Source organism: Fomitopsis serialis, assembly GCF_022376445.1.
Source record: "Fomitopsis serialis strain Sig1Antser10 chromosome Unknown B0H18scaffold_747, whole genome shotgun sequence".
NCBI lineage: Eukaryota > Fungi > Basidiomycota > Agaricomycetes > Polyporales > Fomitopsidaceae > Fomitopsis > Fomitopsis serialis.
In genome coordinates, this window is record NW_025955707.1 from 1 (window position 1) to 13,515 (window position 13,515).

At 53.1% G+C, this 13,515-nt stretch overlaps 4 protein-coding genes across 4 annotated transcripts; 1 reads left to right on the forward strand and 3 right to left on the reverse strand.

Moving 5' to 3' along the window:
- Positions 1-846: 846 nt before the first annotated feature.
- Positions 847-3,535, reverse strand: B0H18DRAFT_964757 (uncharacterized protein; the record flags this gene model as incomplete). Its single annotated transcript, XM_048043197.1, has 7 exons — positions 847-1,119; positions 1,175-1,315; positions 1,367-1,534; positions 1,589-2,384; positions 2,439-2,587; positions 2,635-2,837; positions 2,881-3,535. The coding sequence occupies 7 exons, from the start codon at positions 3,533-3,535 to the stop codon at positions 847-849; spliced, it is 2,385 nt and encodes a 794-aa protein (XP_047884273.1).
- Positions 3,536-3,961: 426 nt separating this feature from the next.
- On the forward strand, positions 3,962-6,993 carry B0H18DRAFT_898855 (uncharacterized protein; the record flags this gene model as incomplete). The annotated part of the gene is made up of 8 exons (XM_048041434.1): positions 3,962-4,516; positions 4,569-4,770; positions 4,836-5,064; positions 5,112-5,244; positions 5,306-5,481; positions 5,535-5,631; positions 5,699-6,177; positions 6,297-6,993. The coding sequence occupies 8 exons, from the start codon at positions 3,962-3,964 to the stop codon at positions 6,991-6,993; spliced, it is 2,568 nt and encodes an 855-aa protein (XP_047884274.1).
- A 2,131-nt stretch (positions 6,994-9,124) lies between these two features.
- Positions 9,125-10,207, reverse strand: B0H18DRAFT_964759 (uncharacterized protein; the record flags this gene model as incomplete). Its single annotated transcript, XM_048043198.1, has 3 exons — positions 9,125-9,679; positions 9,745-9,992; positions 10,042-10,207. The coding sequence occupies 3 exons, from the start codon at positions 10,205-10,207 to the stop codon at positions 9,125-9,127; spliced, it is 969 nt and encodes a 322-aa protein (XP_047884275.1).
- Positions 10,208-10,589: 382 nt separating this feature from the next.
- B0H18DRAFT_964760 (uncharacterized protein) lies at positions 10,590-13,500 on the reverse strand (the record flags this gene model as incomplete). The annotated part of the gene is made up of 9 exons (XM_048043199.1): positions 10,590-10,762; positions 10,819-11,083; positions 11,201-11,425; positions 11,477-11,592; positions 11,744-11,787; positions 11,994-12,471; positions 12,552-12,673; positions 12,805-12,905; positions 13,351-13,500. The coding sequence occupies 9 exons, from the start codon at positions 13,498-13,500 to the stop codon at positions 10,590-10,592; spliced, it is 1,674 nt and encodes a 557-aa protein (XP_047884276.1).
- Positions 13,501-13,515: the final 15 nt, after the last annotated feature.

The following is a 13,515-nucleotide window of genomic DNA, read 5'->3' on the forward strand; positions in this document are numbered from 1 at the left end:
AGCAGATCAACCTGCAGCTTGGAACGAAGGGCAGTCACACCACAATAAACTATGGTGCGCTGCCGAAGATTACGGTTGGCCCCATCAACAACGTCAACTATGTCGATGTCGTTGACATCGACCGGTATGATATGGTACTAGGCACTACGTTCTGCAATGCGCATAACGTAGTCCTAGACTTTCGTACGCGGAAGATCTGGATTGACGGCGTAGACATTCCTGCCTACACCACCGTCCAGGAGGCTGAGGTGTGGGAACACCGCCAAAACAATTGTCAAGACAGGGTAGCGGCACATTTACGTGCTGCTACCACCTCAAGACAATAGGGCAGTGTAGCGAGATCCACCGCTGCGCAGCCCCCCTGTCTCGCTATGCGGAAGAAGGAAATAAGGTCTTGAGGGGGGAAGGGAGCGACCTAAAAATCACTTCTATTGTGGATAGAACAACGAAGAAATTGGTACCACCTACGGCACCAGCATCAGGAAAACATGCAAAGTGTCTGACGGCCCTATCAGGGACTTCAGAACCCTTCAGAATTATCCAGATTGCATCAGTTGCTCTCAAATGGTCAGTCCTCATGACCTCGCAAAATTCGTGGAATTCGTCGTCAGACAGACATTTTCAGATGCATCAGAACTTACCAGCTTTCCAGACATGCTCAGTTCATCCAGTACAACAGGGATCAGTCGTCAGATAATGCATGTATTCAAGTCGAGACAGCTGGTAGTTGAATACCTAAAGATATCATATACTACCAGTCTCGCTGTTGAGAGAGAAGTACTCGGCCGAATGTATGTGTATATGGAGTGCACGTGTACAGTGTATTATACTAGCCTGAGATACAAGTCAATCGAACCCACCCTCCTCACGATCAGACTGTACCGGGCTGCTTGGATCGCAGACGGTAACATTGTCTTCATCGTCGACAACACGGGGTGCCCATCCAGCTTCCATGTACTTATCAGCCATGTCGACGTACTTGTTGTACCGACCACGGGCAATGATCTTGTCGACGGATTTGTCACGCCAGAAAGTCGTAATGCCACGGTAGTTATCGCCGCTGAATGTGATTGTTCCGTCAAAAGTCCCGTGCTGCCACGCGGTAAATACGTACTGCACCTGGGAGTTATTTCCGTCAGTGATAACTCGAGACTGATACTTGGGTGACTCGTACTGCAGTAGCCGCGAGTGAAAGAGCGCCACGCGCGGGCTGGGTATCAGAAGCCTTGAGACGACTTCCCTGGATTGCGGCGAGATGTGTTGCAAATGATTTGAGGACGTATGCTGACTGGAGTGCTCCTGTAGCACATTCGTCCTAAATTTGCAGTCAGACACGAGCCTGAACAAGACGCCTAAAATGACTCACTTCTGCACTGTACTCGGCCCAGAATGCCGCGCCGTTGCTTTTCACCAGTGCCGCCTTGACGAACACTCTTATGTTCGCCTCGGACCCCCGTTTCTTCAGCTCGTTCCTGATGAATGTCTTGATGCGAGAAGCAAAACGCGCGCGCCAGTCATTGACCGCCTGCCGCGCCTGTGCATTTCATTAGCAGGCGAGCTCTCACTGGCAGTGATGATCTGTACTCACAATCTGATAGATCTTATTGGAGCCGTCGACCTCGTAGCCCTCTTCTGGCCAGAACACACTCACCAAACGTTGCACAAGATCGACGAGGAGGTTGTCCTCAGCCGAATTCTTGCCGCTTGCGTATGCCCATGGCATCTCGGCTTGACCAATGAGTTGGATCATCGTTGGAACGAAGGTCGACTTCCAGTGAGGTTGTATGAAGGCAGGTAAGGAGTGAACTGAGAGTGACTTCTCGTCGGAAACGGTGGTCTTCGCGCGGCACTTCTTCTTTGCACTGGTCGAATGCTTGCCCTCGTTGTCGGAGCCCTCCTTCTTCACTACCTCAGCCATTTGAGTGTATCCGCGTTTCGCAGACCCGAAGCTGACAGTGACATCGTCATCGACGAAGCCGCCAATGAGCTCTAGCGAACGTTGACGTTTCATGCGCTTCGTGTTGCCCGCACGATGAGCAGCTGCGGAGTGCTTCGGAGTCGGTGTACTTGCCTGGCTAGAGGTCGCAGGCGATGCGGACTTTGCAGCCACGGAGAGTGCCTTCGCCTGAGGCCGAGATGGGGTTTGCGAACAATGCGCGACAGCAGCTTTCCAGTCCGCCTTTAGACCCATGTTGAGGATAGTAGACGGCAGCGCCGAGCTCTTCTTAGAAACGTTACTGGATTTCTTCGTGCTTGTGGATTGCTTCGTGGTCGTAGACTTCTTCATACTCGTAGACTTCTTCGTAGCTGTCGGTTTGGATGTCGGTTTTGACGCTGTCGAGCGAGGTTGAGAACGCGGCTTTGTGGAGGTCGAGGCCAAGGCGCTTGAGGTACACATTAGATCGCCATCTGATCTTATCTCACGGAAGTGTGCGTACCGTGCGTCCGACTCCAAGCTCACTGTCGTCTGCGCGCGCTGCATCCTTTTCGCACTCTCCACCTCGGCCAAGAGCTCCTGCCTGAGGTCCTTCTGCGACTTCCTCTTCTTGGTCCCGGACTGATCCTCGAACGATATCACATCAGCTCTCTGCCAGGCGCGTGTCTCCAAGACAAGACAGGATTGTCACGACTCACCTTCTTCGATGTGCTCCTCGCCTTCCTCTTTGTACCAATCTCAACCTCATCATCCGACTCGGAGTCGTCGCCGTCGGAGCTCTGCAACTGCTCCGAGCTCTCGTCATCACCACGCTCACTCGATTCCTTATAGTCCTTGTTGTCTTTGTCTTTGAAGTCCGACTGAACTTGCATGTCTATGTCTCCGTCTTCACGGACCAAGGCTGGTGAGTGCTCCCATTCAATGCACCAAGCCAGGACACTCACCTGCATCTTCGTTCGCAACTGCACCTTCGTCCCCAACTGCATCTTCGCTCGCAACTGCATCTTCATCCCCAACTGCATCTTCGTCCGCAACCACGTCTTCATCTGCAACTGCATCTTCGTCCGCAATCGCACCCTCATCCGCAATCGCACCCTCGTCCGCAATAGTGCCTTCGTCCGCAATAACATCTTCGTCCACGATGGCGTCTTCGCCCGGGACTTCTTCGTCCAGGATAACGTCTTCGTCCGCCATAGTGTCTTCGTCTGCAAGCAGCTTCTCCATGGTCTCTTCCTCTCGACGCGCCTTCAACTTCCCTTCGAATACGGCCTGCTTCTGCGTTCGATTCTCTAAGGCAAGCTCCCTCTCCTCGAGTTCGGCTTCCCTGCGTGCAAGATCAGCCGCCCTCTCGAGCTGTTTCTTGCGTGCGTCCTCCTTCACCTCTGCATGTGTGCGTTTATTCACTCCTGCAGAACGACCAGGATGTAGATCATTAGTCGAACGGGTGCTATACCGGCGTGTCGGTGCGCCGGGATCGTCAGACCCAACCTGGGCTAGTGACTCGGCCCTGGAAGTCGATGTCACCATGGGAGTACCAGCAGGTTCGCGACCTTTACCCTTTCGCGACCGAGATGCCCGGGCTGACGCAGAGGCAGACATCACTGGAGCCCTGACAGCTGACGAGTCTGAGTCCTCGTCCGGGACTCCAAGTCAGACTGTCGACACGGCCAGCCGAGGTGCAGAGGATGATTAGGAAAGGGCGAGCGGTGGAAGAGCTGGATCCGGGTTTGGAGGTGCCACAAGTGTGAGACGGACGTGTGTAAGCGAAGGCACATGCACCAAGGTATTTGCTCCCTATTTGCTCCTGTTACTTACGCTCGCGGCTTTGTACGAGACACTACTATCTCCGTCCCAATCTACTACGTCGACCGTTCACCATCATGCCCCAACCTCACGCTTACTGGTGCACCATCTGCAATAAATCCTTTCCAATTTGACGTGGACTTGCAAGCCACAATTCTCGTCAACATCAACAGCCAAGACTTGCAGCACCAGAGTCTGTGTTTCGCTATCATCCTCACCTCAATGGTAAGCATCTTAGACCGGCTCTGGTGCATCTCGCTGACTTCAACAGGTCGACCTTGCGATGAAGACGGCAACTTCCTCCCTCGCGACGCGCCTCCTCCTGCACGAGAACCAGTCGAGTCTTATGCGCCGTTCGAGAATCGAGCCGCGTTCCAGTTCGCGGAGCTCATCTTCAAGAAGATGCAGGTATCGCAGGGTAACATTAACGATCTGATGAGGACTCTAGCAGCATACAACGTTAGTCAAGGCGGTGGCGACCCACCTTTCGAGAATGCAGAGCAGCTGTATGAAACGATAGATGCCATCCAGTATGGAGACGCGCCGTGGGAATCATTTTCTGTTCGCTATACAGGGCCAATTGACGAGGATTCACCTTCTTGGAAGCAGGCCGACTACACCATCCACTGTCGCAATGCCCGCCAGGTCACCCACAACATGATCGGAAATGAAGAGTACGACAGCAAGTTCGACACAACGCCGTACCAGGAGTATCCGGTACCTGGTGTTACGCGCTTCTCGAACGTCATGTCAGGGCAGTATGCGTACAAACAGGCGGTACGAGATGCATTTCTGCACGCCTTTCGTCAACTCAGTTGCAACTTCACAGACGAAGGTCGCACAAGATCTGCAAACGCATGGGTCAATGCTCGCGCCGGTCCTCCTCGGTGCCGATAAGACGACCGTCTCAGTCGGTACTGGTCATCAAGAATTCCATCCCTTGTATATGTCAATAGGCAACGTGCATAATCCTGTGCGTCGCGCCCACAAGGACGCGATCATCCCGATCGCATTCTTAGCAATACCCAAAGGTATGTCATCGAGATCAGTCTTCCTTTGGCACAGCAGACACACAAAGATACTAATTATACTGCAGCTTCGCGAGGCGAGGTCGAGACTGACGAGTTCCGGACGTTCCGAAAACAGATATACCATGCATCTATTGCACACATCCTGTCGCCTCTGCGGCCCTACATGGAGACACACGACATCGTCCGCTGCCCTGACGGATACTTCCGACGGGTCATATACGAGCTGGGCCCCTTCATTGCTGACTATCCGGAGCAGGTTGTTCTGTCGGGCATAGTCAGTGGGTGGTGCCCGAAGTATGCATATTTCCGTCTCTCGTAAACTAATACTGACTATTCCACAGATGTCTTCTACCTCCCGAAGATCTACACAGAGGCGGGGGAGATCCTCGCTGCCCGGAACATACCGAACATTTGGTCGACAACTTCGACACCAAGACTATCTGGCGTACATGGGGCTTCGACGTCAATGTGATCGTACGTTCGCATCACGGAACATCTCTGTGGCTGCACTGACCACTTGCTGTTATGTTTCAAGCCTTTCACAATGCATTTCCCCCACACCGACATACACGAACTTCTCACGCCCGACCTTCTGCATCAACTGATCAAAGGTACATTCAAAGATCACCTTGTCGAGTGGGTCGAGAAGTACCTCTATCTTGTCCATCCGAAGGCGGAAGCTCGCCGCCAAATGGACGACATAGATTGCAGGTGAATTATCGAGTTTGGCGTCAGCTTCAATATTTGCTGATTTCTTGTCAAAGGATAGCTGCTGCACCGCAATTTCCTGGTCTTCGACAGTTTCCGGAAGGGAGGAACTTCAAACAGTGGACGGGAAATGATTCAAAGGCTCTAATGAAGGTGAGAGTGGTGTCCTCGTGCTCGAATCACCGGTTGAGCACAGATTTATCTATTGATCCGATTACAGGTTTACCTCCCCGCAATTGAAGGGCACGTGCCAGACGGCATTGTGCGCTGCTTCGCTGCATACCTCGACTTTTGCTACTTGGCGCGGCGATCCGCTCATGATGACAACTCACTCGCAGCAATGGAGGATGCACTCAATCGTTTCCACAGACACCGCGCTATCTTCAAGGACATTGGTATCCGCCCTGAGGGCTTTTCACTCCCACGACAACACACTCTCGTTCACTACATCACGGGCATACGACTTTTCGGTTCTCCAAACGGCATCTGCTCGTCGATCACGGAATCGAAACATATCCGCGCCGTCAAGAAGCCGTGGCGAAGCTCCAGCAAGAACAATCCATTACCGGAAATGCTCCGAACTAATCAGCACCTTGACAAGCTCGGCGCGGCGCGCTCATACTTCATGAGTCACCATATGCTTGATGGTGATGTTCTTGCGGACGCGATGAACCTCGGACCACTCATCACCGAAGCCGAGTTCGTTGAGGACGAGCTTGACGAGCCAGAAGACGAGGTCATGGACGAGAATGGGTACAATGGACAGGGCGTGGTCGAGCTTCCGAAGCGACAAGGTAAGTTGATGTCTGTTATCTTAGTCTCCTGCCCATTGTGTCCAAGTTGCTAAGTGGTTCCATAGTCTACATGCGTCGTGTCGAGGACCTCGCTGCCGAGTATGATCAGCCTGATCTCCTAGCCCTGATCCGCCGATTCCTTTTTGACCAGCTCATCGCGACCGACAAGATCGGCTCAAGCATGGTCGATGTAGCGCAATGCCCGCAGTTTCTCGGCAAGATTGCTGTCTACCGGTCAGTGATCGCGAAGTTCTATGCACCGAGCAAACTCTCCGGCGATGGTGGCATGCATCGGGAGCTCATACGTGCCAACCTGTCTTGGCGCGGCCATCCTCGCTTCGATACAGTCCTCATCAATGTTGACGAAGCCGAACCTGGCATGAAAGGAATGGAGGTTGGTCGGGTTATGGGCCTTATGATACTAACTCATGCTGGTATCCCCTACCCGTGTGCTTTGATAGATTGGTTCGAGAAAGTATCCGACGATCCTAGCGAAGTGACCAGTATGTATGTTGTTCAGCCCGAGGTAGATGCAGATGATGGACAACAAGCCTCGTCTATAGTACATCTAGATAGTATTTTTCGTGCAGTTCATCTTACTCCGGTGTATGGGGACACCTCGATGCCCATCAATTTTCATTTTTCGTATACTCTTGATGCTTTCGAGTCCTTCTATGTTAATAAGTACGGAGATTATCATTCCCATGAATGTATCTACTAGCCTTTCTACTGCTGCGTCTGATGCTATCTGAGCCTGTCTGAACCTGTCTGGTATAGTGAGACATCTGCAGCTTTGAAGTCTACTGACTTGGCTGGCTGTCTGAGTGACCACTGTCAGGTACTCAGAGCTTCAGAAATTGCACAAATTGCTGATGCGGCCGCAGGTAGTACGCAACCCAACATTGAAGGCTTCAGACCGACCGCCACCACATCTAACAGTAGAAGTGGTGACGCCTCGGCGGAAGGTGCCTGTAAACAGAGGAAATCAGTTTACAGCGAAACTGCCACGACTGAGCAAGGACAATCCACCGATGCCTCACTCGTCGCAGCAGCCCAAGCGAGACAAACTTGGTCGATTGGACCCGTATGGAACCAACGACAAGGTTGACAGAGCTGTGTGTAACTTCCTTGTCGACGAGGAGATACGCCAGTCCCTGAACGAAGACCCACAACTTGACGCACTGCGCGAGGAGTGGTTGAAGAAGTGCGAGGATATAATGAAGCCTCCACCTCCCGGATTGCCGCCATTCCGGGAGGTGAACCATTATATCCCGCTCATCGACCAGGACAAGCAGTACAAATACTGCTTGCCCAAGTGCCCGGATGCTATGAAACCACAGCTACTTGACAAGATCGAGCGGTATTCAGATGCAGGATGGTGGGAACCAGTATCAACGTCGCAGGCCGCTCCGCTACTTTGCATTGCAAAGAAGTCGGGCAAACTGCGTACTGTCGTTGACGCAAGACAGTGCAATGACAATACCCGAAAGGACGTGACACCGTTTCCCGACCAGGACCAGATCAGAATGGACATGGCTCGAGCGAAGTACAGATCGAAAATCGACCTGTCCGACACGTATGAGCAGATCCGTATCGTTGCAGAAGACGTCTGGAAGACAGTGTTTTCTACACCGTACGGCACATTCCTTAGCCTGGTAATGCAACAAGGCAACTGCAACGCGCCTGCTACATTCCAGTCGCTAATGACCACAATCTTCGGAGATTGCATCGGACACTTCATCCACATTTACCTTCATGACATCTTCGTATTCTCCAACTCGGTTGAAGAACACGAGAAACATCTCAGTATCGTGTTCGACCGACTGAGGAAGGCCAAGCTATACCTCAGTCAGACGAAATGTGACTTGTACTCGAAGCAAATGGACTGCCTTGGTCATCTCATAGACGACCGAGGACTGCACGCCGATCGAGACAAGATGGATCGCATCTGCAACTGGCAGACACCTCATTCGTACAAGGAGGTACAGCGGTTTCTTGGACTACCTCGCGCATTTCCTGCCCGAGGTAAGTGGCTATACGTCCCTGCTGGCCGACATGTGCCATAACGACCGAGCATTCGTATGGCGAGCACTGCACAACAAATGCTTTGAATCAATCAAAGCACTTGTGAGTCGGGCTCCCATACTGGAGCCAATTGACCCCTCGATCGACGAACCCATTTGGGTGATCACGGACACCTCCCTATTCAGAGTGGGCGCCGTGTACGGTCAAGGACCAGAATGGCAGACTTGTTGACCTGTGGGCTTCCTGTCCAAGAAATTCTCAAGTGCTCAACACGCGTACAAAATGTATGAGCAGGAGGCACTCGGAATAATGGAAGCCCTGCTCAAGTGGGAAGACAAGTTGCTTGGTCGTAAGATTCACATCATTACGGACCACAAAGCCCTCACTTTCTTCAACAGGATACCCAACATCAGGAAAAACACTTTCGGCGCCAAATGGTTTGGGATTTTTCCCAATTAGCATGAACTGGGATATGAGCGACAAAGAGCGGTTTATGACTGACAGAACTCGGTTGAGCAGCTCTGCACGCGGTCTACGTATGTCAATACATCCATTCTGCAGTTCTTGACACCACTAAAACTACATATCTGCTTCAGTAGCTACTATAAGCACATAATAATTGATTGTACGTCTCAACCGTTCACTACGCTTCACAAGCACACTCGTCTCAAGCTATGGGATTTCCACCACATTTTCAAGCACTGTGAAGAATGTACATTATTTGCGCCTCATTATAGTACATTGTACATGACTTTTGCGACCCGGAACACTACATGTCTGTACGATACAACCAGTCACGACGTTACACAAGCATCCGCCGCCCCTTCTCACTCCTCCAAACTGTTGCCGTTCTTCCCCTCTGACTCACCGCCGCCTTCCCCCGTCTCTGAGCCAGCAGCAGTAGCGTCCTCATCCCAGATGCTGGGACACGTCGCGACTTGTTCTTTGTTGATGGTCCACTGCACGTCGGAGTAGGTCCGCGGGTACTTGAGGTCCGTCGGGCGCAGGAACTCAAGATGTGGCGAGAAGTTCGCCAGCATCGAGCAGAGAGGCGGTAGAGGCAGGAGCCCGAGGGAATAGTCTTTGGCCTCCTTCCATGTAACTAGCACGTCCGTGCGCTTGAAGACGGGGAGCTGGCGGAGGGGGAGAGGGATTCTGATGCGGCCGGCTTTCCAGGTGGTTGCCAGGGCCTGAACCCACGACCTGCTGTTGAGGTCGTAGTACTCGAATTTGGCCAGCAGGTCGTCCTGATGGCGTTGGCGTTCCCTGTGCCACGGAAGCTCAGGGAACACCTGGGCGGTGATGGGCTGACAGAACTTCAGTGTCAGCACGTTCCCAGTCACCTCAGAAATGAGGGGCAGGGACATGGGCAAGCATTTGTCCTATAGTGCGTCCCATAGCGCTACCAGTTAGATAAGCGTAGAGAATGCAGAAATATCGAACGTACCTCAGTGAACACCAGCACCTCCACCACCCTCAATTCCTTCTCCTTCCCCTCATGTCGGCCTTCAACAACTCCGGTATCATCAGCGGGTGGTAGAAGTCCATGATGGCCCCCGGGAAGAGCCAGCCCTCCAGCGTCGGAGGCTCCTCGAGCTCTGTCAACACGTCCAGCAGGGCCTCCCGCTGTTGCATCGCCGGCTGAAGCCAGTACGACACCAGCGTTGGGCACTGTGACGATGGGAATATTGTACACTTGAAAGGAATATTAGTGTAACCTGAATACAGAAGACGAGGATTATACGCACATAGTCAAAAATAATGCCAAAGTGTTCGCCCTCCAGGCAGAGAACGGTGATGTGCTTGATCGTCTTGCGGTGGGGGCAGACGGGGCTGCGTGAGATAATGCTCAAGTTGGAAAGGACTATCTTGGAGGCGAAGAAGAAGACGTGTTTGTCGTAGGAAGCCATGTCGAGTAGCGAGGTGAGAACGGAGTTGAGAAAGAAGTCGTGTTTGAGTAGTCAAAGATAGTGTTTAGAGGTTGAAGAGCGTGGAATGACGGCCACAGAGCGTTCGAAATTAAAGTCCCACGAATAGGTGCTCAGCCACAGGCGCCGCACCGAGCACGCCGTACAGCGCGAAGTCGCAGGTAGCTACACAAAATGACGAGTAGAGTGAATAGAAATGGATACATACTTTGGTAGTCACTCAGATATCACTGTCTGAAGGTTTCCCAAGTCACGGTAAGCTGAATAGATATTTGACGCAGAGTAGTACACGTTGTTCCAGGCTCAGTCTACATTGTACAAGGTAAATTCATTACTATACTCTACACGCACACGGTCCCACCGCTCAAGCAGCCGCAGCCGCGTCCTCATCCTCCCGCTCTGGGTCAACCTCCCACATCTCATTCCCTTCCTCGCCGAACCCAGGGCAGGTCGCGACGATCCCATCATCGTCAGAACCGACTGTCCACTTCGCCTTGACGTACGATGGAAGGTTTTTGAGGCCGCGCGGCCACAAAACTCGATGTGGGGAATAAAATTGACCTTCATCGAGCAAACAGCCGTGATACGCTTACGCCCGAGCGAAAATCCCTCAGGGTATGGCGTGGTCACGAGCGACGCCGGTTTGAAGATCAGGATGTGGCAAAGAGGAAGGGGAGGTAAACGGAGTTGTCGATCCATCTCTCGGTGGCTCGGGGAGGATGGCAGGCGTTCCCAGGTCCTGTACTTGAGGTTGTACATGTCGAAGGCCTCGGGCCGGTACCGCAGAATAGGGTCCCTCCACCAGCAAGCCCGGTGAAGATCTGGGCGGTGATGGGCTGGCGGAAGAAGAGCCGCAGCCTATCCTCACACCTCGACGACCAGAGGTATGGACATAGGAGATTCATTCTCCTACAGGCAGGAACGTGATGGCGGTTAGCTACGCAGACAGAAGAAGGTGGAAGATCTGAGATGCACCTTGACGTATACAGAGCAAGGATAACCCTTAGCTCTCCATCCCCGTTGAGGCTTGCCGGCAACGCCCCGCCTGAATGCCGATTTGATGGCTCCAGGAAAGAGCCATCCCTCGAGCTTGGAGGGTTCTGGAGACCCTCCAGCGCGTCCCTCAATGCCAACCGTGCGGCCAACTTGGGCTGCACGTAGAAGCCTCATGGGGCAGTCTGACGGGAGACACAGTGGACACTATGGACGTGAGTCAACGGCCATCATATAACATGTCCTGTTAGTACTCACATAGTCGAAAAGGCGCCCCAGGTGCTCCTTCTCCATGCAGAGCACGGTGACATGCGATATCGCCTTGTTCTCCGGGCATTGTCGAGCATAGGCGATGTCTTCGAACGCCGGATGTACTGCCAGACGAGTTGTAGAGCTCGTGGTCGATCACGTAGGACATGATGGAGAGTGTGAGATGAGCGAATAGAGTTGAAGAGCGAGTGGAGTTCTTGAAGAGCGACAAGAGTGTGGAATGACAGCCGCAGCAGTTGAAAAGCTCCCACGTACAGGCGCCCGACTGCAGCCACACTGAGCGCGCGGTATTGAAGAAACTAACGGCAGAGAATTGTGGAGCAGTAGATACATAATCATCAGTAAAGTAATACAATTATACACGTTCTTGCCAGACTACCGCACTTTACACACTATCGTACTAAGTAAGTCTCACTCTGAGAACAACTGGACGTGCCGCTGAGCCTACTAGTACTACTAATCGTCCATTGCAAACCCTCTTGCCCGGCGTCCTGACGACACGCACCTCGTATCCATCCTTGTCAGCGATGAACAGGTCGCGACCGTCTCACCGCTCTCATTGATGCCCACCGTCCAGTCCGCCTCGATGAACGATCGAGCTTGAGCCAGACCGGTCGGCCACGTAACTCCAAGTGCGGACAAACGTCTCTTCATTGAGCAGAGGGGCTGACTTGCGTATTCCAAGCGCGTATTCCCTGCGTACATGGCAGCCGTCACATCGGCCAGCTTGAAGACGGGATTTGGGTTAGGGGAGGGGGAACGTAAGATGTTGCGCGCCCATACGTTGCCTGCGCAGCAGCCCACGATTCGATGGGCAGTGTAGTAATGATGCCGGGGGGTGTACCGAGCCTGGTGCCTCCCCCGCTGGGCAGGAAACATCTGCACGGTGATGGCTGGCAGAAGTTGAATGACAGATGGCGTCGCTCCGGGACGGTCTTCAACTACGTCTGCAATTAGAGGCAACGAGACGGGAAGCTTCCATCCTATATTGCGCATACATGAAGTCAGCTCGCAAAAACAGGTGAGATGCATTGAGACACACCTCGAAGACCAGGACCTCAACCAGTCTTCTTCCGTCGCGCATGGTGCACGCCGGTATTGAAGATGCTTTGAACATCTCCTGGATGCCCTAAGAAGAGCCAGCCCCCCAGCTTTGGAGGGTTCGGCAGCGCGTCCAGCTCGTCCCTGAGCTTCAGCCGTTGTTCTTCCGGCAGCTGGACGCGTTACTACTGCTCGTCGCCGGCACTCTGACGACGGGAATATGGACACTGAGGGAAGGTCAATATGCTTCGACTTAGAGCATACCTGTTACTCACATAGTCAACAAGAGCCCGAGGCTCTCGTGTCCATTGAAGTACCGTAATGTGTTGATTTTCGGCACTTGGGGCACTGGCGGTGGAGGGATGATGTCCATGAACTGGTGATGAATTGGAGAGGATGGCGTAGACGCGTGCATCAAAGGACATGTTGCCGAGAGGACAAGGATGAGGTAGAACACTGGGAGCGATATTTGAGTAGACAATGCTGGAAATAGCGCCACAGAGCGCGAAATGACAGCCACAGAGCGCTGAAATCCGAAATTCCCACAGGTAGACGCTCAGCCGCGGGCACCGCGCCGGGTAGACCGCACCACAGGAAATTGAGGCGTAATACGGTGGATATTTGGCAGAAATCGTTGAGAGTACATGAAGTAGGAGACGCACAAGGAATACAGATCGTACAAGTAATTACACACCGAAGTTTCGACAGCTCGACGCCGGACCTCCAGCCCCCCTACCCTCTGACCGGTTCCTCCGTACATCCGTCCTCGCCCGTCAAAGGCACGCAGCGGTAGTAGCGCCGAGTTGACGGTTATGCCCCACCCTCCAGCTCGCGCGAAAGCGTAGCCGCGGCAGAACGACCTCGGTCGGCCAGACGAACTCCATGTTCGGCATGAAGCTCGCCTTCATCGAACACATCGGGACGATCTCCCGATGCTTGCCGAGGGCGTAGTTCTCGGCGCGAATGGTCATAGTGACCGACCTGCC